General features: G+C 42.0%; 2 protein-coding genes across 6 annotated transcripts in view; one reads left to right on the top strand and one right to left on the bottom strand.

Moving 5' to 3' along the window:
- The window catches only part of acsl6 (acyl-CoA synthetase long chain family member 6), a 34,158-nt gene extending 17,300 nt beyond the window's left edge, over window positions 1-16,858 (bottom strand). The window contains exons 1-4 of one of the 4 annotated variants that reach the window (XM_046409903.1): window positions 16,836-16,858; window positions 4,269-4,489; window positions 2,864-2,978; window positions 1,179-1,243 (exon numbers count right to left, since the gene is read on the bottom strand). In XM_046409903.1, coding sequence (XP_046265859.1) covers window positions 1,179-1,243; window positions 2,864-2,978; window positions 4,269-4,472 — 384 coding nt within the window. In that variant the 5' untranslated portion in view covers window positions 4,473-4,489; window positions 16,836-16,858. Of the gene's footprint in view, window positions 1-1,178; window positions 1,244-2,863; window positions 2,979-4,268; window positions 4,490-12,043; window positions 12,147-14,945; window positions 15,120-15,385; window positions 15,906-16,835 lie in introns of those variants that run through there. The other 3 variants (XM_046409900.1, XM_046409902.1, XM_046409901.1) reach the window with 3 other exon arrangements.
- Window positions 16,859-21,880: 5,022 nt separating this feature from the next.
- irf1b (interferon regulatory factor 1b) lies at window positions 21,881-26,192 on the top strand. 2 transcript variants are annotated; one of them, XM_046411417.1, is made up of 10 exons: window positions 21,882-22,032; window positions 22,699-22,791; window positions 23,250-23,349; window positions 23,457-23,624; window positions 23,807-23,847; window positions 24,082-24,175; window positions 24,404-24,514; window positions 24,622-24,650; window positions 24,848-24,968; window positions 25,446-26,192. In XM_046411417.1, exons 2-10 carry the CDS (start codon window positions 22,705-22,707, stop codon window positions 25,550-25,552), a joined length of 858 nt encoding a protein of 285 aa, XP_046267373.1. In that variant the 5' UTR covers window positions 21,882-22,032; window positions 22,699-22,704; the 3' UTR covers window positions 25,553-26,192. The 2 variants fall into 2 exon arrangements, with proteins under 2 accessions (XP_046267374.1, XP_046267373.1); XM_046411418.1 differs by lacking the exon at window positions 24,848-24,968 and having other exon boundaries at window positions 21,881-22,032.
- The last annotated feature ends 318 nt before the right edge of the window (window positions 26,193-26,510 follow it).

Below are 26,510 nucleotides of genomic sequence, written 5' to 3'. Positions count from 1 at the left end.
ACTCTACTGCGTACAGACAGCAAATAAAGTTACATAACAAATTTCACATGCACACTTCAGCAGAAGTGATTGAAAAGACTGCACTCTATTTTGAAACCTGGACATGTGTGGCTTTCCTGGAAATACAGTGTAATTAAATTCCACCCAGCAGTCTCCACTAAAAAAACATGACGTCATCAATGAATTGCCTTACAGTAGATTTCTACATCACTTGTCTAAATTCTTTCCAACCACCACCAGTACAATAACTTTCCAAAACATCACAGGTTATCTCACATGTCCATGGACTTGTTGAAACCTGAAACTGCCTCAACGGAAATCGGAAAATTCAAGTAGGAGCAGCCAGAGATTACAGTAAGGGTTTCAAGGAATACATTTTGCAATGCAAAACTTTAATAAGTCATATATGTCCTATGTGTAACTGAATCACGTTGCTGTGTAGTCAACCTGTGAGGTCAACGTAAAGCCATCGTGCTCACATTTAGTTTGCAGATATTAAAGAATTGTTGGTAAACATTAATATGTGGTCTGGTTTTAATAAAAGACACAACCAATTCAGGTGAAACAATTATTCCTCTAGTCATTCAGTTTAGTTTAGTTTTTTTTAAATTTATTTATAACTGCTAAGATTTCCTCGTTTCAGCCTCTCTGTGTTTTAGTCTGTTATTTTGATCTGCATATTTCACTACTTGTATTCATAATGAAAATGAGCAGTACTCGCAGCCCTACTTGCATATAGACTATATCACATGCATGTCTAGTAAACTAGACAGGTTTTAACCTCTCAGTAAATTTTTCCTATAATCTAATTTTCATACTGATCTTTTCCTAAAAACTCGACTGACATCCAGCGATGCTCACATTTTAACTTTTCTTTAGGCTGGCTGTTAAAGCAGTGACCGCGCCAGACTCGGTCGTTAAGCAAATGTGGTGCCACAAAGAACGAGCTAAACCAGAGCGTCGAGAAACCCAGTTACACTGACTGTATGGGCGGATTCATGTCATTAAAAAGTTCACAACGAGCAATGCTGATTTTTGAGATTTCAACGATGAAGGAAACGTGGGTCCATGGCAAAGACATATGATGACGTCCCCTCTTCTACTCTTCTCTTAAGACTGCCTGCTGCTGCTGTGAAAAGGAGATAAGACGTCCCCCCCCCCCCCCGAGTGGTACTTACCTCTTTGTAGGACATCCATTTGTAAGGCTGGTTAGGGAGCCGTGAACCTAAGCAAGGTCCATCACCTGTTGGACACACAGCAAGACATCAAATTTGTGTCTGAGCCGGAGAGTTCGACTTTGTGATGAAACACTTAGCAAAAATATTTCTCAGATAGACAAAGTATTACTTTTTAAAATATATGACGAAGCGAAAACTACGTATATTTTTCATAAGAATGTTTCAAACGACAATGTGAAAACAATGTGAAAGAGGATGCACGTGATGAACTGCAGTTCGTCTCGGCTTTATGGAATTCAGCAGCGAGTTGTTTGGCTGCCCAGCCTGAGACTTTACCAGTCTGATTCACGTTCACTCGCTCCTAATCCATTTTGACTGACACCGATACAATATTCTTGAGAGGTGATCAGCCTCAACAAACTAAGCAATAAGTGAGTCATTTCTGAGGATGCAGGTGTGTTATAGTGCTATTAGGAATTTGAGTTGTGAGTCAGTCACTTAGTACTGAGCACTGATGCCATCACAGTTGTTAATGGTTTCCTTTGCAACCAGAGGACTCATTTTACCTTCACCCATTGAGACATGATAGGATGCTTCATGATCAGACCACTGCTACAACGGGCTGTGTGCTATTTCTGTCCACGGGGTTACTGACATGTAGAGCAAAGGTTTACAGTATAGCAGAGTGTGTGTGTGTGTGTGTGTTCATACTGTGCACACCTTGTCTGTGATGACAGAAGAGGTTCAATCAAATGTTTTTGTAAATGCGTGCTGAATCCAATCACACTTTGCACTGAGAATTCTAAAATTTCATACTTTTATAAATAACATCTATAACATAATAGTAATACAGCAATATCTAGAATAATAACAATAATATCTATTTTCTACGAATTGCTTCATTGGCGAGATTTTAGCTAAATCAGTGTACTGGGAGGTAAAATGTGAGCACATTGTCCTTTAAATCACGATAAAAACGTAAAAATCCTGTTATTTATCAGTTCCCTCATGGAAATTTTATTAACTGAATGGTCACATGAGGTTTTGTTAGTGTATCTGTGACAAAGACTTCATGATGATGTGCCAACACGACTGTTTTTCCTGGGTTTGTACCATATTTCAAGACCATGTCTTAACATCACTCGTGTTGTTTCTCTTGGGAAACTTTTTTATGTTTGTTTGATGTCACCAAGCTGCCAGGTTGCTCATGAAACACAATCTCTACACACACACTAATCTCAACCCATCTGTCACCTCAACCTGGCAACCCACAACCCACAGCACAATTCAGGGGTCGTGTGCACAGCTGCACTCAGACAGCAATATGCTTATATCAGCAATGTACTTACAGGTCACATGCTGTATATTTGATCCATTTTACGGTATAACTTTGCGGATCCTTCGTTACTCCCATCACATTTTATCTATTTGATTTTTAGCCTGTGTTGTGTGTTTTTACGTTTATGTTCTATTTCCTTTCAGTCTACCCTGTCACAGCCTGGATAGACAGATATTAAACCCATTCAGAAAACCCAAATATTATGTTTCTATTTTAGGATGAAAGAAAAAAGGCGAGAAATTCCAGCAGGCTTGAAGTCACCAGGCGTCAGTGTGAACATCTGTACGTATGTACGTGTGGGTGAACACTGAATATTGCTTATTTTACCACTTGACGTCATACCCACCAGATATGTGTAGGCCTCTCTGGAAGACCTCGTACATGGTCTTGGCGTCATCATGGTAATGAGTCAGCAGCTTGGAGCTGTCGCCCATCATGGACCTGCGACCGCCATCTTCATGCTGATGCAAAGAGAGAGAGACACACTGAGAAACATTGTGACATCATTTTCAAATCCTTTTCTCTGAACGCAGGGGTGCTGGTATCAAAATTAAAAATAAAATATACAAAAACAAACAAACATGTTCATAAACATGGCATTGGCACCAAAGCCTGAAGAATAAAGACTAAATTTGTTCTCCTTGTTCTCCATCTCTTTTGCTTGCTCACAGATGCTTATAAATAAATAAAAAATCTGAGCCGGTGAGTTGAACTGAGTGTTTCTTTGTTCTCACTGCTGCTGCATTCTGGATGACAGCAGTTTATTGTGAGAAAGGGGAAGAGCAGTTAAAGCAAATCGTTTCTTGCAAATGAGTCATTTAAGTTGAAAAGATTATGGAGCCTGACATGTTATGAAACCCATGAGTGTATTTGCATGTCGCTGCATGCATGTGTGTGCTTGTCAAATACACAGTCATCTCACTCTGTTAGACTGTAGTACTACTACTTCAAACACCCTCTCAGGTTACCAAATAAAAAAAAAAAAAAAAAAAAGTATTTTCAATGAATTTCCACACTGACTGCCACAGCAACCTGGCAGTGAGAAGCCTGTGGTGTGTTTGTCTGACAAACAGGGGGTGTGTTTTGCGTGGCTGGGATGGTGGTTCAGGTACACCAGGACAGGTGTAGTCGAGGGCAGGCTGACATTAAATTAAGTCAAACAAGCTCCACGATGCATACAGACGGATTTAATAGGGACTACTAGCCCTGTGTCTACATCTTTATTAAATATGTCACTTTCATGCAAATATTTGTGATGCTGTTAAAGGGAGGAAAACATACGAAACAACATTTTATTCTAATTATCATCAGAGAGTAAAGATATACACTGAAGGTACAGCATGAGTGTGTACGAGGGGTCCAACCCTCCTTTGCTGCCTCTGGCACCGATCTCCGATTGCTGCTCAGATCTAATGTCTCTGAAAAAGCATAAATATTGAAAGTCGGGTCTTCCTCTCAGGCTGCTCATCTGTTTATTAACATGGTCAGGGCAGCGCGTTTGTTGCCTAATAGGTAAAACCCAGGGGTCAAAAAACACAAATCACTCCATCCTGATCATGAAGATTATTGGTGTGAGTGCATGAAGGTGACCTAAATGAGTGTGTCAGCAATTTTTTTAATCATCTCTCACTTCTCTCATCTGGATTTTGGCAGCTGGATGGTAGACAGAGCAACTTTTGTGCAGCAAAGTGTGTGTTTGTTTATCTTATCTAATCTATTTGTGCGTGTGTGAGGTGTGTGCTCTATCTTACAGGCACCTCCTCAGACTGGTGCAGCAGGCTGCAGGGCGGCTTGATGGGGCGGGGCCTGGTGGCCAACCAATACGCCAGCATGGCGGTCAGGGCACCGATGCCCACCAGCGTGGAAGTCGGCAGTGAGCGAAAGAACTGGCCGAGCTCATCTATCTCCGGTATCCTCAGGCCACTCATCATCTCCCGGGCCTGCATCTTCTCCATCAGGGTGGAACTCAGCTCTGACAGACAGAAGACACACACATGTTGATTTTATGTATATTTAAAATACACAAAAAGTTAATTTTTTCTGTCTGTTTTTTTTTTTTTCATATTTATGCTAAAGGGCGCATGTAGTCTTAGAAAACATTTTCTAATTTCTAATTTTAGAAGAACATTTTTTGCTTACAAGTGGAAATCAACATTGGTGGAATAATTGTGTAATATTCAACTGCAGCCGTTCTGCGTTTAACACGATGTGTCATTAGCTAATTACCACAGTCATTAACCAAATGACGTGTGCTGGAGGACATATAAAAAAAATGGCACATACATGAAGATACATTAAATGTATTAAGCTCTGCAAGCTGATGATAATAAACCTACAAAATGCAACTGGGCGGAAGTTTCACAGTTTGTCTGCCTCGCACACTCCTGTAGCTCAGGAAACCCACACTTGAGAACATCACACAGTGTTTTCTAGGCGAGTTGTATTTTAGGAGTATTAAGACATAAAAAGATGATGTGATGTGTGAGTGTGCAGACCCACATTTACCACTCACAGATATACGAATCTAGAACCTCCCACACATTTCTCAGGGTCATGTTTAAACTGGTTTTGAGCCTTGAGTCTTGTCTGATTGAAGTGTTTTATGAATACATCTGACCTTAATCAGCCCACCTCCCAGATACTGTGACCTTAAACACATCGCAGCAACAATTGAATGAGGGGTCTCCCCCGCATTCTTGCTGTTACTGTAAAAGCAGCTCAGATTAGATGACCCGCACTACAGCAGGGAGAAGTAGTGGGACTGGAAAGTAGATAGAACACACACCCACACACACACACACCCACACACAACATAAGATGCATAATTTATCTGAAGGGAAGGCTAACTGCAGCGATGGCGGGAGGGTTTCCTTCCCTCCCGTGAGGAATGAGTCAGAGACAGCACCACCTGACCAAAATGAATGGTGTAGGGGCACTGCTGCAGCTCACAGCCAATGAGAATCACTTCCTGTCTGCTCAGCCCCACACACACACATACACACACACACACGCATGAGAAGCCACAGCCACTAACAGGCAGTGAAGACAGTATCTATAAGTATCTGAGGCCGTGAGAACATTGACTTCCTTATTCACCTTTTATTTCGAGCAGAACTGTTATCACTTCATGAAAGGGAAGCTGAATCATATGAAGCTGCACTAGGGTGAAGGCAGATTTCAGGAAGCCAGCAGCATAACTGTCAGCACCAGTAAAAAAAAAATAAAGGCAATTCAGGAAACAAGACAAGAAACTCTTTGACTCTTGAGATCAAATGAAGCTAATGAATTAAATGGGTTGTCTAAAAGGTGACGCAAATGGGCTAATGACATCACGTCAGCAGAAATCGGGTGTTACGTTTTTTTTTTTAATATTATTAGAAAATATAACATTGATGAATATTTTAGATATTTATTTTACTATTACACGTCTTAAAATTACACATTCATTAACATCACCCCATTGCTCACATGTCGACCCTCTAAGTACTGTTGCCACTCTCTCTCACACACACACACACACACACACACACACACACACACACACGTAAAGCAGTGCTGCTACACGGCATCACATTTGCATAGTGAATTACAACTATTGCTCATCACCCTCCACTGCCTTGAATGAAGTCAGAAGCACAGTACCTTCTACTGCTCTACAGTGAATTCCCTGATGCTGCCTTCCCAAACTCTTCTCATACCCGAATTCTCTTAATTCAACTAAACACGAGTTTCTATTCAGACAAAAACCATCACCTGTAACTGAAAAACTACAGCATGACACATCCCTGTGATGTGTCCGAAATCAGCACTACCTCTTTGATACCGCAGGACTCTCTGCTTCTCTATTTTTTTGTGCTACATCGATTAGACATTTCCTCTTTTCTGTTGTCCCTTCTTTCTGCAGTACCAGTAATCTTTACTGGGGGATTAGAGCTGCTGCTCAAATGCTGGGAAATGTTGAGCATGGGAGTAAATAACAGAAACCTCTTGATGATGGCGGAGTTCAACATCACCGTTAAGTGCCATGTGTGCAGAGGTCAATGCAGTTAATGTCAAAGTTAATCCTGAGATTAATAATTGTGCGGAGATGAATTGTGTGGCCCACTGTGCGCAACTGGAGTTTGTCCCACACTTAGGCTTAATTACTGTGACAAATTGAAAACATAAGCTGGCACAGAGACAGAGATTTGGCAGAGACTGAGAGGTCTGAGAGAAACCTTTTTGACAGCAGAACATCTAAAAAGAAGTAAAACAAGAGGGTTAAAAAAAAAATGGCAACAGAAAGACAACATTGTAGAATTAGATCGGATCTGAACCTCATTCGGCAGTTTTAGTTAAATGTGCTCATTGTATATAATAGTTTAGTAAATATATCTGAAAAATGCTTAGACTGTAAAAGGGGTTAACAGCTATCCTGGTTCTATACAAAATTAAAAATACACTCAACACTAAGCAAAAGCTCACTAATTATTTACTTCATATACAACAATAGTGTAAAAACGACAATTTGAGGGATTTCTACAGTACTTCATGACTGACAGCAGACTACACGTGTCCTCAGTGGCCTACTTCTGCCTCTCTGACCTTTTACATGTCTGTTTATGTGGGTAAAATCAACAGAATATTAATATATCTGCCTTAGACTTGTTGGTGATATTTTTTTTCCCTACTTTGAACAGAGCCAGGCAAGCTACTTTGAGTCTTTTTCAGCTTTATTGTTAAGCTAGGCTAACCAGATCCGGGATTCAGCTCTGTACTTAACATGAAGACATGTAATATAATATAATATAATCGTGTAATGTAACATAATTTTACAGTCTCAGTCAGTGTGTGCTTAGAAAATCATTACATTAAAATCAGTATTTCGATTTTTGAAAAGATAAAATTTACCTGATGAAAAAAGTGACACTTGACACTTTTGTTGCTATGGTGCCAAAGAATTTCTTCACAGCCAAGGTAATTGTGGTTTATTGTTGTGTAACAAAATACCAAAGCAAATTCCTTGTATGCGAAAACCTACCTGGGAACGGATCTGATTTCATCATTTACATACTGATATTGAGATTTAACTGATTTGCACAGCACCAGTGAATGTTTTCCTGTCGTACACCCCCATTTTCCACATTACATTACATATCCTACATCAAAAGGTCTGATGGGATCGATGACAAAAGCACCAGCCAGGCAGGCGGCACAACTCATTTCAATGTCAATGTCGTGCCAACAGAAAACGGACAGCTGAACTATGTTATATAAAAACAAACCTCCTTGCTATCACACAAAACATCAGCAAAAGCCACCATTTACATCTCCTCTGGTGCAGAAGTTCTGTGAACTCAACGTAGACCTCGTTTGACAAGTAACAATCTGATTGTAGATATTGCATGTATGGCCTGATGATAAAAAAGCTATTCATGAAAATTATTCACCTTTATCTCAGACCAAAGTTTAACTCGGCAGACACATGCAGATATCCTTACAGAGACACACTGACTGGTGGGATTTTGATAAAACCAGAAGATGATCTGACTGATCTTCATTCTATTCTGCCTTATGGTTAAAGTTTTAAATTGGAATGTATAACAGCCCTGGTCAAAACGGTGCTGAAACATGACCGACTGACCAACCGTGACATGGACACAGTGAAAACATCACCGAGGGGATATTTCATCAGAGGCGGGCTGTTGCAGATGACTTAAAGCTAACATAGTTCACTGCATGTGCTTTTGTGTTGCGTTCAGTGGCTAATGTGGCCTGGCTGCAGGGATGACAGAGCCACAGTGGATAAGCTGGTGTTTGAAAAGGGAGGCAGAGAAGGGGGAAACAGCACTCAACCAGCTCTAAATATAGACACATTTCATAACCTACTGACACAGCTGTGTGGATAGCTGGGATACAGGAGACTGGGTTTGGCTTAACCCAAGCTTGAAAGAGTTTAAAAAAAAAAAAATCTTTTGCCTCTATGAAGGAGTTCAAGAGTATCCTGATGATCTATACTGTGTGAAATGAGCTGGCCTGTCCTACATCCCATCATTTCTCATCTCTGCAATGCAATGCTAGCTGCAGCATTCATGAGTGTGCAAAATGCATATTTTTGAAATTTTCAAAGTTGTTTGTGGGTTGAATAGTGACAACGTGTGGAAATAATCACTCTCCGCTGATTCATAAGTGGACACCCACTCCTGGCACCTGTTTGTGAAAGGAACGGGCCCTCATGTGAAGCCCGCAGGGTTAAACAAACTGGTGAATGCCAGAGCGCAGGCACGCAAACGCACCTTGTCCTCCCACCATGAAATAGCCCTACAGCAGCAGGAGACTCTCAGTCTGCCAGACACGTAATTAGACTCTGACAGAGAAGGGAGTATCGAACCGACCGTCTTGTTTTTCCCTCTCTTTGTTTTGCTCTTGTCTGCTTCTTCCCATTTGACTGTTAATAAAGAAAAAAAAATCTTCAAGTGTTCTTCTAATAGACAAGATAACACTCAACACAGAGCGGGGAATGTCCAGAGCATAATCAGACTCTAAACTCAACGCCAACCTCTGATGACTCACTTAAAGCTCAAGCGTAACATTTACAGAAAATGTTTCCTTGTAAAAGGTGATGTCAGACTGCAGTAAGACAGAGAAGCATTGAGTGTTGGGTGGAAGGTCTTAAGAATCAATTAGCTCACTGTACACTGTGGCCATGTCCCATTACGTGGGGAAGTCTCCTACTGAGCATTTATTTCTGAACTGAACACATCATAACGGAAAAGTCTGTCAGATTCGACATGCCCCTCTGAAGAAATGCAGCCTTCTCTTTCCCTAATTTGGATGACAACCAGTGTATCCTTCACTTGAGGCGGCGCTGAGGTGAATTCTCAGTACACTGTACACTGACTGAAGGCTCAGTCTGGACAAGCAGTCAGTCCTCTAAAGACGACGTCCCTGAAACCGGACACAGACTGAACGCCTCTATTCAGACTCTCAGTCTCTCAAGAAGGATTTCAAGCCATATTTGATCATTTGTGTTTCTGACACAACAAACGCCTCACAAATGCGAGGGCAGAACATTGGTCTTAACAGTGGAGATCAGGCTGTGTGCTGAAATTTGCATGACTATTTCGGGTAAACAGGGTCATTTTCTCAGCTGTTTGAACCTTGTCTCCTCTACAGGCTACGGCCCTGTTTGGTGTCCAACTCTCTGTCCTGTAGTAACATAAACCCCGGGGACACACATATATACAGACGTGCACATACACATTCAGGTCTCCAAGTCCACCCTGGCTGTCTTCTACAAAGACTGTTGTTGCAGCTGGTGCACAGCAGGTCAACAGCATCCCCATCAGCGACAACGATGACCTTTATCAGCATGCGGACTCAAAGTCCTTGGAGTGTCATTTGTGAAATCAAGAGCACATCACACCATGAAAACCTTGAACTTCCCGGCAGCTACAGTTCCGGTGCGTTCACAGGCCGAGCATTTAAGTTGATGAACTGAAAGCGCAGGTAGGTTTGATATCTTGCTTGAGAATGAGGGACGACTGATGTGCACACGCACTGCAATCACATGATTAATAGCATAATCACTCTCCCTACTTATCCATTAAATATAATATGCAGGAAAGTTTGGGACTAAGAGGAATCAAGTCAAAGAAAGACGAAGAAGGTTCACTCACCATCACAATGTTGACATCTAGTTTTGAGCTATTTCACTTCATGTGTCTCTCATGTATCTCAAAGAGCCTGTGACATAAAGACTTCTACTGCTAACTGACACTTTAGTTTATTACATGCTTTTTGCTGATCACTATCTCACATTTTTTTCAAGATGTTCAATTGCACCATCTGTCGCAAGCCTGTCATGCTTTGAAATGTAACGGAGAAAGACGGGATGAGCATCAAGCGACGCTGAAATCTGATCTCAAGTGGGTTGTGTCGACAACAATCAGCGAAGACACCAAAGCACAAGTGAGGCTGACAGAAAAGTGGCGATACAATGTCAGTCAACAACTGGTTTGTAGGGCCCACCAGGAGACAAACGTTTGGCCACAAAGCCTGACATGAGCACATTCAAACACCGCACTGAGGGAGAAAAAATGCAAACCCTGTCTTACTTACCACAGAACATTTAGAGCGTATATTGTGCACGGACAGCTGAAACAAAACACTTGAACCTCAGCAGGTAGCAGGACTTCATCTTATGGGCAGGATAAAATATTTCAGCTACAAAATGGATCAACATGTGAAATCTGCTATAAATGCTGCTGCTAAAAACTTTAGTTTGAACGAGTTTAAAATGGACAATGTGAGGGAGTTTGACCACATGTAAATTTGGGGATCTTAAAGCTTATCAACTGACACTAAAGTATGCATTGATGCACAAAATTTCTACCAAAGGATTTAATGTGACTGCGGCTCTTGAACTGATGAATTACAAGGAGCACACGGACATTTCCAGCTGTATCCACTCACATAAAAGGCTAAATGCGTCCCAGAAGAGGCAGCATTGCAGAAAGGGAAGCATATTTGACTGACATCATGCTGTACAAATGGCATCTAAAGTGCCTCTGAACAGTCATTTCCCTGAGAACCCATGAAAAGTCCCCACACAACAACAATTTCCATTTAAATAATCCGTAAAGACGTGTAAAAATATTGATTTTCAATTTTGAAACTCTGCTGTGCTGCGCTTCGCTGGTTTAACGCAGCAGTTCCTCATCTGTAGTTTTATGTCGCCTTTCTCTTCCTCTCTCTAGCAGTTTCCACTTTGCAAAGATGCAGCGCAAAGTGGTGCAGCGTGAGTTCTGCAAGCTAGGCAGGGAAGAAGGCTTGTGAATGGGCCAGCTAGACTTCCTGTGACCTCTACGGCTTAAAGCGGAGGAAACGCAACCCTTCGTCCTTAAGTCCCACCCCATCAGCCCATCTGAGGGCCGTCACCAATGATTAGAGTCCAGCGTGGGGAGATTACAGCCTATTAGCACAGAGAGGGATGACCAGTAGTAACCTCACTACTGCACTCTATTTAAAGACATCCTACTTGCCTCCCTCTTATTCTTTAAATGTTTTTTTTCCCTCCCTGCATTTCTCTTCATCACACATTTCTTTTTGCTATTTTAACCACCAGTTCCTACTCATCCTTGCAAAGCAGCAGCACTTTTAACCACTCATTGTCAATCATTCCTCTACTTAGACCACCCTGGAGGGGTCAAACCACAACGTCTTCCTGTCATTGTCACTGAGGCATACTGTACAGACGCCATTACATCCTGTGCACACAAAAACAGCCACAAATCTTCCTGGGTTTGAGATGCAGCACAACAAGTACCTGCAGTTGTCATTCATAAAATCAAATCAGATAATGACACAAGCTGCAGAGTAAAGAAGTAAAAGGGATAAATGAGGAAGGAAGAACGAAAGAAGGACCGTTAACTAACACGTGCAGCACTGAAATAAAATCAAGAAGAGACAGACAGAGCGAGCAAATGCTAGAAAGACCTAAACTGTAATTGCTTTGCAGAAGGGATAAAGCAGCTGGGGCACTTACAAAGGACTCGAAGTCAGCCAGGCAGCCAGTGAGGTGTGATGTGTGTCTGTGTGTGTGTGTGTGTGTGTGTGTGTGTGTGTGTGTGTGGTGTGTCAAGAAGCCTCAGGCGGATATCACATCACCTTGTGCAAACTAGTGATTACCTTCCCATTGTCACCAGCTAGATTAAGCTGAGGCAAGCAAGAGGAAGGCAGCGAGATGCGTTTTGGCCTAGTTTGGGCCTGGCTGGCCTCCGTATCACACCACCCTGAGCTCGACAGACGCTGCACTCTCTCACCACACCCACCCGCCCCTCCCTCCACCGCTCTCTCTCACTCACACCCTCCCCCTTCCTAAACATGCAGCGCTCATCCTCTGCTTTGCTGAGTTGATACTCACCCACACTGGCATACTGACATACAATATACGTACACATGTAGGCACACGCACGCAAATGAACACCTCTGTCTTCACTGCTGGCATTTGCACATTTAAACAAATGACAAAACACTAAACAAGGCTGATTCCAGTTTGCTTTGACTATCAAAGTGAGAGTGGAGGTGGACCTGCACATGTCAACCTGACACTTTTTCAGTGTTATGCTCCAATTTATGGGTAAAAAAAAAAAAAAATCAAGGCAAAACACATTTTTGCTTTGCTATTTTTACTTGTTTTTGTGATTAATGATGTAAACGTTAAATCATTCAAGCTGGAACCACTTTTGTTAAATGCCACTTAACCGCTCTGCCTGTGATTCCTGTCATGGGGCCTTTGTGGGCGAGGCTGACAACCACCAGACTAACTGCTACATTATGCTACTTCCTTCTCTGTTCACGCATGAAGCCAAAATTTCATATCAAATATTACATCTTCATGATCACACAAGCCATCTTGAAGGGTTTTCCCAATTCTACGAGAGCTTGCAGTATAAAACACACGAATATTGAGGTTTTTACCTGAAAGACGCAGGACTACAAACAGGGAGAGCATTGAGAACGTTACTCGGAAGACTGATCGGTAAACTACTTGAGCATGTGGCCGACAGACCTGTTTCAGCACTTTGGGCTGGGCAATTACTGCCCACCATCCCACAGTATGAGGAAGGAGATGCACTGAATGCTGAAACAGCAAAAAGCCACTCAGACAAAGAGCTGCCATGTGGATGTGAGAGCATCCAGACGTGCTGATATTATTGATTACACCCTGATTGAGACTTGTGGTGTTTATGTTTATGTATACGTTTATTTTAAAATCACTATACTGACGTATGTTTTTTTGAAAAACTTGTGAGACATGTAACGGGACACAGTTCAAGTGCAGTGACACAGCAGGCAGGACTCAACGCTCAACGTTTACCCTCTCATATTGTGCAGTCAATTCAATTTGCAAGTTTCCAACATTTTTATGATCCCTCTGATGCCCTCCGTCCGTCTTGTTACAATTTCTATTCAGTACCATACAAAATGCAGTCCGAATGGCAAAAAGGCAACATGCTGCACTCAATATAACATGAGGTCTGTGCCCGCCAGAGGAATAATGTCTTCTAACTGTCTGATTCTCAAGCAGAGGAGTTGCAGTCCTTCAATACTAAACCACCATTGGTTATTTTCTGGCAAAGGGTGGGGCGATGCCACCACCATCCGTTAAATTAAATATTGAGTAGGGGAAAAAGAATAAGTTTACATGCTGTGTAGGGCTGCACTAGATGGTAATTAAAATTAATTATTTATACTGCGGCGCAGCAGGCCGTCCGGGTGTGATGACAGGTGAAAGGTGTCGTGAATCGCCCTGAGGGCCCCTTTTCAGCTTCACTGTATATTTTGAGCCAAACAATTTAATCTCTTTTAAACAATATGGGGCCTTAATTCTGATTATTCGCGTAAGCTATTAAATATATAACACCTGCAGCCCCGTAACAGCAGATTTTAATCTTAATGCACCAACCAAAATCCCAACTGTTACTGGCTGTTCCGTCACTTAGCAACCGCGCTGCGCAGCTGCTGCTGGAGACCTATACTCTTTGGCGGAGGAATAAACAATTACACCCACCGCTATTCACCATCAACACTAAGCCTTGAAGATAAATCCATTTGAAAAAAAATCTCTCAGTGAACATTTACGCTGTCTCATTTCATGACACACCACATAAAATCATCAACTCTGCGCCGCAGTACGGCGCCTCTGATCTGATCTGTAACACCGCTGCAAAGGAAGTCTTGAAGGGCGTTTATATCTTTAAAACAAATAATCTCGGGTAAAGACGGCTAGAGGTCATTGGTGGTATCTGGGAACCGTTTCGACGACCTTAAAGCCGCTCGGCAAAGTGGTGTGGGGGTGGTGAGCACGCCGTGCTCCCTAGTTTGCCGGTAGGCCGCAGGATTTCAGCACCCCTCGCTCCTGGACAGCTCCGTCCAATCAGAGGCCGACACTCGAAACACGTCATCCTGCCTCATCCTCCTCATCCTGCCTCCCTCCCTCCATCACTGAGGCATGGCGGAGGACATCACAGACAAAATGCCGAGTTTTATAGCCGGCTTCCCAGCAAAGTAACACGATTTAACTGAAATAAGGGGAGGGAGGATGGATGGATGTTTGCACAGCCTCGTTTAGGTGCATCCAAAAGCTGGATCAGCAGGTCGTGAGCGAGCTGTCCCTTAATAGGGTTTTTGAAATGACGTGTGTCCGGTTTCTACGCACAATGTCACACGACCTTAGCAGCTGGCCGCCCTCAAATGCACACGTTTTATCGCGGCTGGCTTACGGTGAGAACAGTCCCTTCTTTGACGGATCTTCGACATAAAACGCACCACGACACGGGAAAATAAAATCACTGATCTGCAAACTGAACCACCATGCATTCAGTCGCATGGCTGCTTGTCCACCACCACCCCAACACACACACACACACACACACACACTGTACCTGATTAAAGGTGAAGCCAACCTGGAAGCATCCTTCGATGCTGCCCTAAATAAAATGCTGGAGCAGCTCTGAGCTCTGCGGTTTGCACAGTCTGTCAAACTGAGATGTTAGCTACACGTTTCTGCAATGAGGCTGGCTCCAGACACGTGTTGTCAGAGGGGGAAATTAAGAATGTTACCGGCGTCATTGCCTCGCAGGTAAAGGAGAGCTAAGTATAGCAACACCGCAATTAAACACTCGACGGAGGTTATGCTCTGTAAAACGACAGAAACACAACAGAGCTGAATGAAAATGAATGAAAAAGCCGGCAGTGAACGACACACAATGCGCCTCGGCCGCTCAGAGACAGGTGCATCGCCCAAAGCCACAGCCCTGCGATGCCAAATCACCCCAACCCCAAGAAAAATCACAAACAGATACCACAGATAGGAAGAACTCACCTAATATAATCCAGAGCGACCCAGACACCAAAACGAATGCGAGCATGTCTTTCTCATTGAGTCATCGGTGCCGGCGCAGGCGGAGCGGCTCAAAACTGCAGCATCGACTGCAGCAAGTCGCCGGCAATCTGGGAGATTAAGGAGGGGGGCAACAATATATCTGAGACAGACCACGGTGGGGGAGCTGGACAGGGGATAGCGATCTCCAGCAGGTTTTTTTCTTTTACAGTGAAGCGGGACGTGCTGACTGAAGAAACAAACCCCGACGGCCTACTGAAGCATCCTTCCCCCTCCTGCTGTATTTTCCTCCTTCACCTAGTTGGCTGCTGCGCAATGGCAGACACCCCTACTGAAATGCTAAGGTTTATGGGTCGGACGGAAGATGCAATCGACGCCAATGATACCAGAGTGGACATTGATTGCTTGGGATTAACCGATTTTTCCTTTAACAGTCGTGTTTACTGTAAAATAATCCTAAAAAATAAAATAAAAATCGGTGAAGCTGTTTCGAGAGACAAAGCCATTGAATATGGGCATCTAACGTCTCTTTTTTGAATGGCATAAAATGAGTGAATACGCCTGTAGGTACGACCTGTTTCTGCATGTTTTCATACATGTTTTAAACTTTTTAATATACTGTTTTATTTAAAGGATGATGTGTTATTTTTAGTCCACAAGAACATCACAGCACGCCGCCCAAACGTCCCTGCAGCTGAACACAGCTTTGACACGGAGTAACTTTGCATCAGGATCACGTGGTACAGAAAGACACTCCCAGTGAACTAAAGTAACCTTGAGAAGGTCTGACGAAGTGACACAGGCAGTGAGTGAGTGACAGCACGGATGAGACAGAGAGAGGGAAGGGACAAAATAAATCAGGAGCACATGAAATTGATAGCGACCGTGTATTAGATTAGTGAGTTTATCTTTACCTTCAGACGGACGTGAATGCATCACAGATGATGGGACAAATCATATACTCAAGTGGTGCTTAGCCAATGCATTGATGATTCAATGCATGATGTGTCATGAATCCCTGTTGCTCACCTTTCACAAAGGATGGAGCGACTTTCTGTGGTGACAGATTGACTGTCATCACCGTTTGATGAGCAATACAACTATGAAGCTATTTAAAACAAAAAAAAAGACAAACAAAACAAACTAATCATCATTTAATCCAATCCATCCATTCACAAATTGTTTTTATTGGGGGGAAAAAAGTGCATTTTAATAGTGAATTCTGAGTACTGTGGTACCTTTACTGCTACATGCTCCAGTTTGAGTGCAACAACAGGCAGCTATCTAAATATCTACCATCTGGGATTAATCATATCTATCAAATATTTGCTCAAGCTATTAACTCCTTAATTGACCCTGTGAGTCTATCTATCTTACAAGTGTCTCCGCCCATGGCCGACATGCTTCCCGTCTTCTTGTGCATGTAACTGACCTTAGTAAATGGGCCACTTGTCAGGACCTCCAGTCTGTCACTGCCGCCACTGCAGAGAGAGAGAAAATAAAAAATAGCCAGACAGAAGCGAAGTGGATGACAAACTGTCATCATTTTTTTATCTCTGGTAGTTTTCTGAATCTTAACCGAGGTACCTGTGGTCTGCCAACAGGGACTCCAGGAGAATGAATGTTAGTGAGGGTTTAGGGGAGAGCGCTGATCATTTTATTTATTTTGCAATGCGATCAAAGTACACATGGGGGGGGGCTGTTTGGGGTGAAGATCAGGGGTTAAAGGGGATAAATAACAGGGATTAACTTACTGTCTTACTTCTCTGACAGGATGGTAGTAAACTGGGTATTCCTTGGGTTTCAAGGTCAAAATGTCATTTTCTTACATTATATTCCTTGAACAGTGCAAGGTTGAATTTTATGAGCAAGAAACAGAAATACCTGATGTTCAAATTTGACTTATGCCCATTTTGCAGTATAAATTAGTGTTTTGGAAAGCTTTGACAAAAGGTTTTACAGCAGTGGAATTTTAAAATCATCTAAGAGGATAAAAAAAAAAAAAAACAGATTTCCACAAGCGTTTAAAGGACTGATAACCCGCGTGATGTATCTGTGTAAATAACCTGTGGAAGGCAGAAGCTTAGAAAATGATGCTGGCTTGACTATGAAGGTGATTAGCAAGACTTTACTTTCACCTGTGAGACAACAACATACGCATCAGTCTGCCTTCAGTTTCCTTATCTCGCCATATGTTTTACAGCTCTGTAGTCAGGAGAATGACATCACCTTGACCCAGTGAACCCCTGAACGTATCTTACAGGCAAACTGACCCTGCTTCAACACAGGGTTTAATTAGTAACCACTATACCAACTCGGAGAGCACATTTACCTTCTTGTCATGCACGAATCACATATGACACCTTTACACGATTGAGTTTACTTTAAGGTTTCTGCACACCATTTGATGAGCAGTCTGTATTCACAGGAGGCTACAGGGAGAAATCACAGACCAACATGACTTTTTTTTACTGGTGGAAATGTGGATAATACAGCTTTTGTGAGCTTTTTGTGAGCTTCGAACTTGTGCACCCTCAGCCTATGTTTTATTGCCTAGTAACCTCACAATACCTTTACCCTTGCTTAAAGGGACAGTTCGAATATTCAGATTTTTCTGCTCATCTGCAGCGTTTTTTATCCATCTGGACTGTTTTGGTGTGAGAGGCAGACATTTGGAGATATCAGCTGTATTTTGAACATAATGGAACTAAATGTCCAAAAATATATATATATTAGAAAAACTCAACAGTGTCTCTTTCCAGAAGTCATGACCCAGTTACTCAAAGATAATCCACAGACTTTGAGAGCAGTTTCATGTAGGAACAGTTTTCTCTCCTACAGGACTCCACCATATCTTCACATAGAAGTAAACGTACATATTCATACATTAGAGGCTTTGATTTCTGATGAAAAGACAGAAGGTTTGCACAGGATCCATTGTGATTTTGAGGTACTTGTCGCCCATTTTACTGGACTCTTTCCTTTTTTATGCTGTTTCATACTTCTGCGTTACTTCAGTCCAGAGTGAAATGTTGGTGATGCAGTAGGACTCGGGCACTCGGAGGGCAAACTGTAGGTTGACTCAAAATTATAACTCAGCTCAGACCACAATCACAAAAAGAGGCAATCTGCTCCTCGAACAGATGCATCAACATTGGTAATGTAATATATTATAATATGTCATAATTTGTGCTTTCACTTTAAAAACCTTAAGCAAATTTAGCCCACAAAACTTGGGTATATTTCAAACTTAAATGCAAGACTTTAACTTGTGATGTAGTAGTTATACACCGTGGTACTGCTACTTTTCCTTGGGATCTGAGTGCTGATTTCCATACTGCTTATGGTGAAGAAAAAAATTAAACTGGACTGCAGCATCCCAAACAAAACTCATCTCATCTTGTTGGACTTAGAAAGGAGTGTGCACTCTGTCACTGTGTTACAGTACCAGCTGTACACCTACTGGGCTGAAGGGGGTGCTAGATTTTAAAACTGCTGCTTGAGGAAAACACTGCATCAGCAGGCCGGTTTGGATGAAACCTGTGCCAGCCATTATGTAATTTGTGTGTGAAAGATGTGTGACAATCATGGAAACTTAACATGTTTACTCGCACCTGTGATGCGAGTGTAATCATGTGTAATCACATGTTGCAGAACTTGTCACACTAATATGCTACTGTTGTTGTTTATCTGTTTTTTTCTCCCTCCTTCATCCATCCTACAGAAAAGAAATGTGGCATCTTTAGTAAAATACTCCCAGAATTTAAAATGATGTGACAAAAATGTCTTGATATTTGACATGACTGAATCCAGCCACATTTTGGTTTTTGCTGCTTTCTTTAATGAGCCCCTAATTTTAAAATCATTTCCAAATAGTTTCCAGTAAGATTCCTGCTAACATGTTCTGAGCTATATATTTTGCACCACTGCACAAATACAAACCTGTAAAAGGATGCCGCCTTACTTTACCAAATAGTTGTATGAAAAAAGTGTCCTTCCACCCACCGCCCACCCTTTTAGGGCAATTACAAGCTAACTAAGAGAGCTTTGACTTGATCCAGTGTCAGTGAGGTGTCAAGGCAGATGGTCCAGGGGGAGATTGAATGCTCAAGCTGCTTGTCTTATCCCAAAGCCTCAAATTACTGTCTTATCCTTGCAGGTGGCCTAAATAATCAGAATTACCAACAGTGTATACACAGAGTGAAACAAATGCACAGGAATTTATCAGTGTGGGTGTGAAAACAGGGGATTAAGTTGGAAATAAAGCTGAATTAGAAAAACACTACAGCTCTAAACCTCCATACAGCGCTTTCTGACCTCTTTAGCTCGTGTTCCCTTAACATGAAGCGATGTTTACATGTGACCTGTCAACTTGTTTTGTTTATACATTTTTAAAGGCCTGAAAAGATACAGATATTAGGAACTTTGTGGGGAAAATGCTTTGTGATCAGAGAAAAGTCATAACAGATGAACACAGTTTGGTTTTTATTGCTCTCTTCTATCTCATTAATCATATTGTGACAGACTTTTTCCGCAGCGGACGTACTTGATGTCTTTTTAAACAAGTCTCTTGTAACAATCCTGAGCTGAAAACAGAGCTAAACAGTCTGATCTGTCAGTAAACTCTACATAGTTGCATGTGTTTTGCGCCAGTCACTTCAGAGCATTCCTCCAGCGTTATTCACATTTTATCTCCCAAACACTGCTGTCGTTCATCCGCAGAAAGTTTGTTGCAGCTCTGCGTGCTGAAGCAAAACAATTTCTGGTTGGAAAATCGGGATAATTTTCCCCCTACAGATCCAGATTTGTGCCTTTGTTTGGGAAACCCCATGCAGAAACTGCCGGCGAAAACTCCGCGGGAAAAACTCCCTGCAATTCTCAAGTTGACGCGCGCGCTCGAGCCTTGCGTCAAACGCGCGCGGCCGCAGACGCTGTACGCGGAAAGCCCCTAGAAGGACAGCACCGGTAGCCGAGAGTACTGCGTGGGGTTTCCCAAATTCCCATTAACACAGGGGGGCAATGTGTGCATCCCTGTTGTTTATAAAACATGAGTCTGCAGCCCGGATCGTGCCCTGTCATCCTTACTCTCTTTCTCTGTCTCCTTTGCAGTTTTGCGCACCCATTGGTTTATTTCTTGGTAAATCATTGCTACATATGTGAACGGCTGAGGGTTTACTGTCTTATGAACTCCGCAGTTTGTCCCACTGAGCTCCCACATGTGCCGCTTCTGTGCACCTCACAGCTACTCCCTTATCATCTATGCGTCATCTATGCCTGACAGCCACGCTCTGTGGCCCACATTCGCAAACCGGTGCTACGCTGCCCCTGCTGGTGACTGAAATTACTACACCATTTCTTGTAAATGCCAGACTTCTCAGCCCGTGGCCTGTTTATACTAAAGGGCTGGTCGCAGGCACGTTTGTCAAATCAGCCTGCGGGGTCAGTTTTGGTACTTGCGGGATGAATGCGCGTGGGCGTCTGTTTTAAAGCAGGAATGATGTTCTTTGTTATGCTTATTGTTAACATTTATATGCATTATGTAGTTTGTTTTTATATTTAGTGAGGTTTGCAAAAAAAAACTCTTCAACTATCAATATTACATATTCTGACACTACTACTACAAAATAAAGTTGTCATTATTAATACTGTAGTTATAATATGTTCTCATGTCATGTTCTGCACATGACATATCATAGTAGCTGATATTATATGTATCATTAATATAATAATAAGACCTCAACTTATCATACTCAAGTATTTCATTCTTCTTTGTGTAAATATCACAGTGAGATCAAATGTGCAATGCGTGGCTGCACCTGCAAATTAAACCTTTATACCTGTGACAATTTGACAGTTGTCTGCAGAAAACTGTCTCATTTCAAATAAAACAGGGTCCAACCTACGTGCAAGGATCCGCTACGATCAACCCGTGTTTTTAACTTCTTGCTTGCATCAAGTAGCGTGATTTCTCGGAAACGCTTCTGTTGCCGAACCAAAGCGCCGAGGCGCATGCGCAAACGCTGTAAAAAATATTCATCTACACGCAGTTTACTTTTTAACAATGTTTTAACTGCAGCGCTGTCTGATCACATTTAGAGTTTTAGACAGGAAGCAATAATGTACAAACATGCAGAGATGAGTTCAGTTGGTCACAGCGAACATCATTTTAGTTGAGGGATTTTTATTTTGCAGGTTTAAGAATAAATATGGTGCTAATAAGTGTGGCGGTTTGCTTTTTCTACCGCTATTCGCTACACACACCTTTTATTTGAGAAAAGAAATCACGCAAGCGTGAACACAGAATAGGAAAACCTGTTCTGTGATGATTATACAGAAAAATGTTTCAAGTGCCCTTTGAAAAATAGGATTATTTGTAGACCAAAGTTACATTTGTTTTGGGGGTGTGGACATTTTTTACAGTGGGCTCGCCTCCTTTCCCATCCGGGGAAAACCCAGTGCGGCAGTATATAAAAAGTGAAGGAGGTGTCCGTGGCCAGTGCAGCCGCTTCTTATCGAGAGAGGTCGACAGATAAAACAAGACGAGGAGGAACTTGTCTGAAGCAAACTCAAACCAATCGGACTAACCTTTGCATTGTTTTCTTTTGTGGATCATACAGCAAGCAAAGCCTGTAAGTGTTTTGATGCAAATTTATATTTTCTTTACCTCGTATTTATTTTTTTTTTTTTTTTATTGCCGGTAGCAGTTTTTGAGAAGAAAAATATTAAGTCCTGAAAAGATGAACGGGACGATAAATTAAGTAGCCTCTAACAAGCCTAAATAATTAATATAGCAATGTTTTTTAGAGTTTTGAAGTTTGTGTAATTCATAAACACTTTGCGTGCTGCTGGACTTTATTTTCTCGGCAGATCGATTCAATACGAATATTTTCTTAAGTTATGTGAGTCGTATGCGTGCAGTGGAGGAGGAGGAGGAGGAGGAGGAGGAGGTGGAGACTGTCGCCCCGCGCAGAGGGGACGCACATTGTCAGATGCCAACCGCACGGATAAGTCAGTTAGCTGCGCGCCTTTTAAGGACTAAAAACATCAAAATCGAGCCAGGAAATGATTTTTGATCCATTTTGGCCTTCATAAATTACGCTGACTCCTACGCGCAAACGCCCCTCCGTTCTTCTGTAGCTGCCCCGGCCGTGAACTCCTCTCACCCGCCTCCTCCTCCTCCTCCTCCTCCTCCTCCAGCAGACAGATGCGAGAGTTCAGTTGCTCTCACTACTGTCACACACAGCATTCCTCATCTGAGGACTTACACTCTTTTCCTGTGTTGCTGAACATTTTAGGAAAGCATGCCGGTGTCAAGGATGAGGATGAGGCCATGGCTGGAGCAGATGATCGACTCAAACTCCATCTCGGGTCTGCAGTGGGTGGACAAGGTGAGATGCTTATTTGTGGTTGTAACAAATTGACAAATTGCTTCGGTTACTTACTGAGCAGGTTTAGTCAGCATATTGAAATAAATACAGAAATAGACACTCTGAAATGTCTTTGTTGTAGGGTCTTGGGCCAAATTCTACACAGGGAAGTGTTTTGTGCGACATGGCTGCACATGTTTTGTTGTTTAGTTCCTTTTCTCTTGCTACTCTTTGATAGCAGTAGACTGTTTGAGGTTGGGGTGGATTTGTGTGTGATGTTTTTTTTTTTTTTTCTACTGGCTACTGTGACTGTTCCACTGTATTTTTACATAATTCAAGGCCATGTAATAGAAACAGTTTCTCTAAGTATTTGAATATGTATCATATTTTGATTTAATGTGTGTCAAATGAGCAGACACCCTCGTTCCGACTCAGTATTTATTATTATGTACTTATTATTTCTTCTTTGTGTTTTACAGGACAGGACGATGTTCTCTATTCCCTGGAAGCATGCAGCTCGACATGGCTGGGAGATCGACAAGGACGCCTGTCTGTTCAAAAAGTGGGCCATCCACACAGGTGAGCAAGTGAGAGTGAATGTACATGCAATCACTACAAATAATAACACATAATGTAAAGGATTATCTTATAACATTCGTTCATTCTAAACAAAATGCATCCTGCAGGGAAATACACAGAAGGTATGGTCTCTGACCCAAAGACGTGGAAAGCCAACTTTCGCTGTGCAATGAACTCGCTGCCTGACATCGAGGAGGTTAAAGACAAGAGCATCAACAAAGGTCACCAAGCCGTGCGCGTCTTCAGGATGTTGCCTGCTACACCAAAATCTCGAGGTGAGACAAGTGACAGGAAGTGAGCAAAAGCTTTTTTCTTAAATATGAATTAACATTGGCGTGAAGCATCTTCAGGCTACTGTTTTTTTTCTTCTTCTTTTTTTTTTTTTTTTTGCTATTCAAATGCAATGTGCTGTTCAAGATGTTTAAGTGATCCAAATGTCCTTCTTTCTTTTGCACAGACAAGCGAACCAAAGCAAAGGAAACAAAGCGAAGGATCAAGGTAAACAGTGTTAATATTTTATGACTACTTTTATGATGACTTGAATGATATATGCTTTACTTGTTTCATCATCAGAGACCTGTTTAAATTAAGCCGCACTCACTCTGACCTAGATAACTGTAATGGCACTGAGACAGTAGAGCCTTAGACAAACGACTGCATGTCTTCTTTTTTTATCTTTTCTCAAACTTCCACAATCTCATCTTGATTGTTACTTCTTGTTTGCCTTTTCAGAACTCAATTGATGAGGTGGATGTAAAAGTGCCAGAAGACACTTCTTCCACTCAGGAGAGCACAGTGGACAGCACAGTGAACACAGAACAGGAAGGTGAGGAAAAAAAGATTTTGAACTTGTTGACTTGTTTCCTGCGGCAGTTAGTCAAGACTGTCAAATGAGTGGATGAGTGCATCAAGAGAAATGCTTTCTCCTGTGGCCATTCACTTTTAAGAACCCAAACAAAGTTAAACTACATGTTCTAGTGAAGGCTGCCTTGGATTTGCTCTTAAAAATTTGAACGCAAAGTTTATTCAATCTTGTTGTTTGCCACCTTTGCAGATGGCCAATGTGTGGGGATACCTGACGTTTCTGACGTTTTGATGTCAGTTGAAGATCTAGGATCAAGCCTGTTCTCCCGCAGATTTGAAGTTTCACCTGAACATTTTATGGGTAAGACAGCAATACAAATACAGTACAAGTCAAATTAAGTAAATACGACCAGAGAAGTGGAAATCTCATGCCCCCCTCCTCTCTCTCTCTTTCCTGTGAACTTCCAGATTACGATTGTGCCGACGACATTGTCCAGGTAAGCATTGCCTCTGGGTCCTACTCTTAACTGCATGCATTTTTCATTGGCAGGAATACCCATGTTTGTCTTATTCAGCCTGTTTGGCTTGACTAGTAACACCCAAAACAACAAGATTGATTCATAATACACTGTTTGTTGGAACTCCAGCTGTGCAAAATACTATAGCCATACTGAGTGCAGTGTTGTTCTTTCAGATTTGCCAGCAACTGGAGAAAGAACAATCACACTTCATGTTTGGCACTTTAGACGGCAGGGGGTTCCTGAGCAATGAAGCATGCACCAGTCCAGGGAGCCAGTGGAGTGATTCTTCCTCAGGTAAATGTTGTTGGCTGATGGGTCCAGTGGACCAACCATCTACATCTTACACTCCACACTGACCTTAATGTCAAGAAGAGGGAATTCTTAACTATTTGAGGGGTATACCAACGTCATTATAAACTCATGTGGGACAGAGTAACAAAAAAAAAGGGTCGAGGAGTTATTCCGATCTTTAGTCAGGGCAACCTGCAAAAACATGGGAGCCGACATTTTCTTTAATGTAGCGTAATATGTTTTGTTAGACCCTAACCCTGGTAAATGACCATTTCTTTCATGACACAGTCTCATACCCAGCCTGAGATGACCCTGGTGATGTCATGGTGATGTCACCAGGGTTATTTCCTCAGACTTTAGAAAGCGGCTAGCAGACTGCCCCTTTAAGGATGTCACTTTTTAAAATGTTTAGCCCACACATCCTAATACATGTTCTTCATCACCATCCTGACTTTGGATCTCCTCTTGTCTGTTTTGCAGCTGATGAACTAGACGACACGCCGCAGTACACAAACTTGGGCACAGATTCAATTTCCACAGACGACATTTGGCACAACTTTTGCCAACAGATTCCTCCTTATCTCTGAGGAATTCAGAACTGAACAGGACAGTACTTTGAAACTTTGGACTTTAAAAGAGCTCTTCCTGGCCACCATGTTTCCCACCTGACCCGTTTTCTCCGTCTCGGACTCCAGTGTGTGCCGGCACCGTTTGTGGTGTATGTTTGACACTCAGCAGCAGTTCCCAGGGTTTTCCTCATCCTCCTTGACATGAGGTGCACTGCTGTGATGGAGGAAGTCAGCTGCTGTTCATTCTTGCATGTTATTGGCTGGTTCAAGGCATTATGGTGCTCCCTTTTTTTCCTTGTTTGTGACCATGAGTTGCAGTAGCACAAAAATATGTTTTGTTCAGGCAGTTCATGTACGTGACCATACTCAGCCATGAATGCATAAAGGTAGCTAATTCTTCCTTCTAAATGCAAATAGAGATGTGTTCAGTACACTCAAATGTGACAGGTTGTTAATGTATTATCATCACTATATAAAACCTTTATTCCGTTATGTGGAAAAGTCATTTAAGGGATAAGAATACATTCTAATAGACCTCCTAAGTCTTGGTGAAAGCTCTACTTTCTTCTTGTGTTTTGTTTGCTGAAGGCAATTGTAAATAATGTTTGTACATAATTGTTTTTGTGTGTTTTTAGAAAATAAAAAAAGTTAAATGTTAGTGAATCTGATTTCTTTATTATTAACATGAAGTGCTTTCTCAGTGGGCAAAGGAGAACTTCCAGTGTTCTGCTGTAATGAAACCAGTGACTTTAACCAGATGTTCAAGACACTGAACTAAAATCAGCCTTCGTAGCATTGAAACTGACTCCTGCTCAGACCCACAAATGTTTCTCCAGAGCCAAATTTAGGGTCTCACTGGACAAATTCAAATTTTCTTGGTCCAAATTATCACATTACCGAGCATGATTATTTTAATGATTCATTCTATAACCAATTTTAGCGTCACACTGACATATTGGCTAAGTGAAGACAAACC

Source organism: Scatophagus argus, chromosome 14 (assembly GCF_020382885.2).
Source record: "Scatophagus argus isolate fScaArg1 chromosome 14, fScaArg1.pri, whole genome shotgun sequence".
Taxonomy (NCBI): Eukaryota; Metazoa; Chordata; class Actinopteri; family Scatophagidae; genus Scatophagus; species Scatophagus argus.
The sequence above is the reverse complement of the archived record's forward strand: the minus strand, read 5'-3'. Positions and strand labels throughout refer to the sequence as shown.

What these genes read in the sequence shown, in the direction of transcription:
- irf1b (XM_046411417.1), top strand. Translation starts at nt 22,705, where the DNA reads ATGCCGGTGTCAAGGATGAGGATGAGGCCATGGCTGGAGCAGATGATC. An exon ending in GTCTGCAGTGGGTGGACAAG is followed by an intron (nt 22,792 to 23,249) that starts GTGAGATGCTTA and finishes TGTGTTTTACAG; the next exon opens with GACAGGACGATGTTCTCTAT. An exon ending in GTGGAGTGATTCTTCCTCAG is followed by an intron (nt 24,969 to 25,445) that starts GTAAATGTTGTT and finishes TCTGTTTTGCAG; the next exon opens with CTGATGAACTAGACGACACG.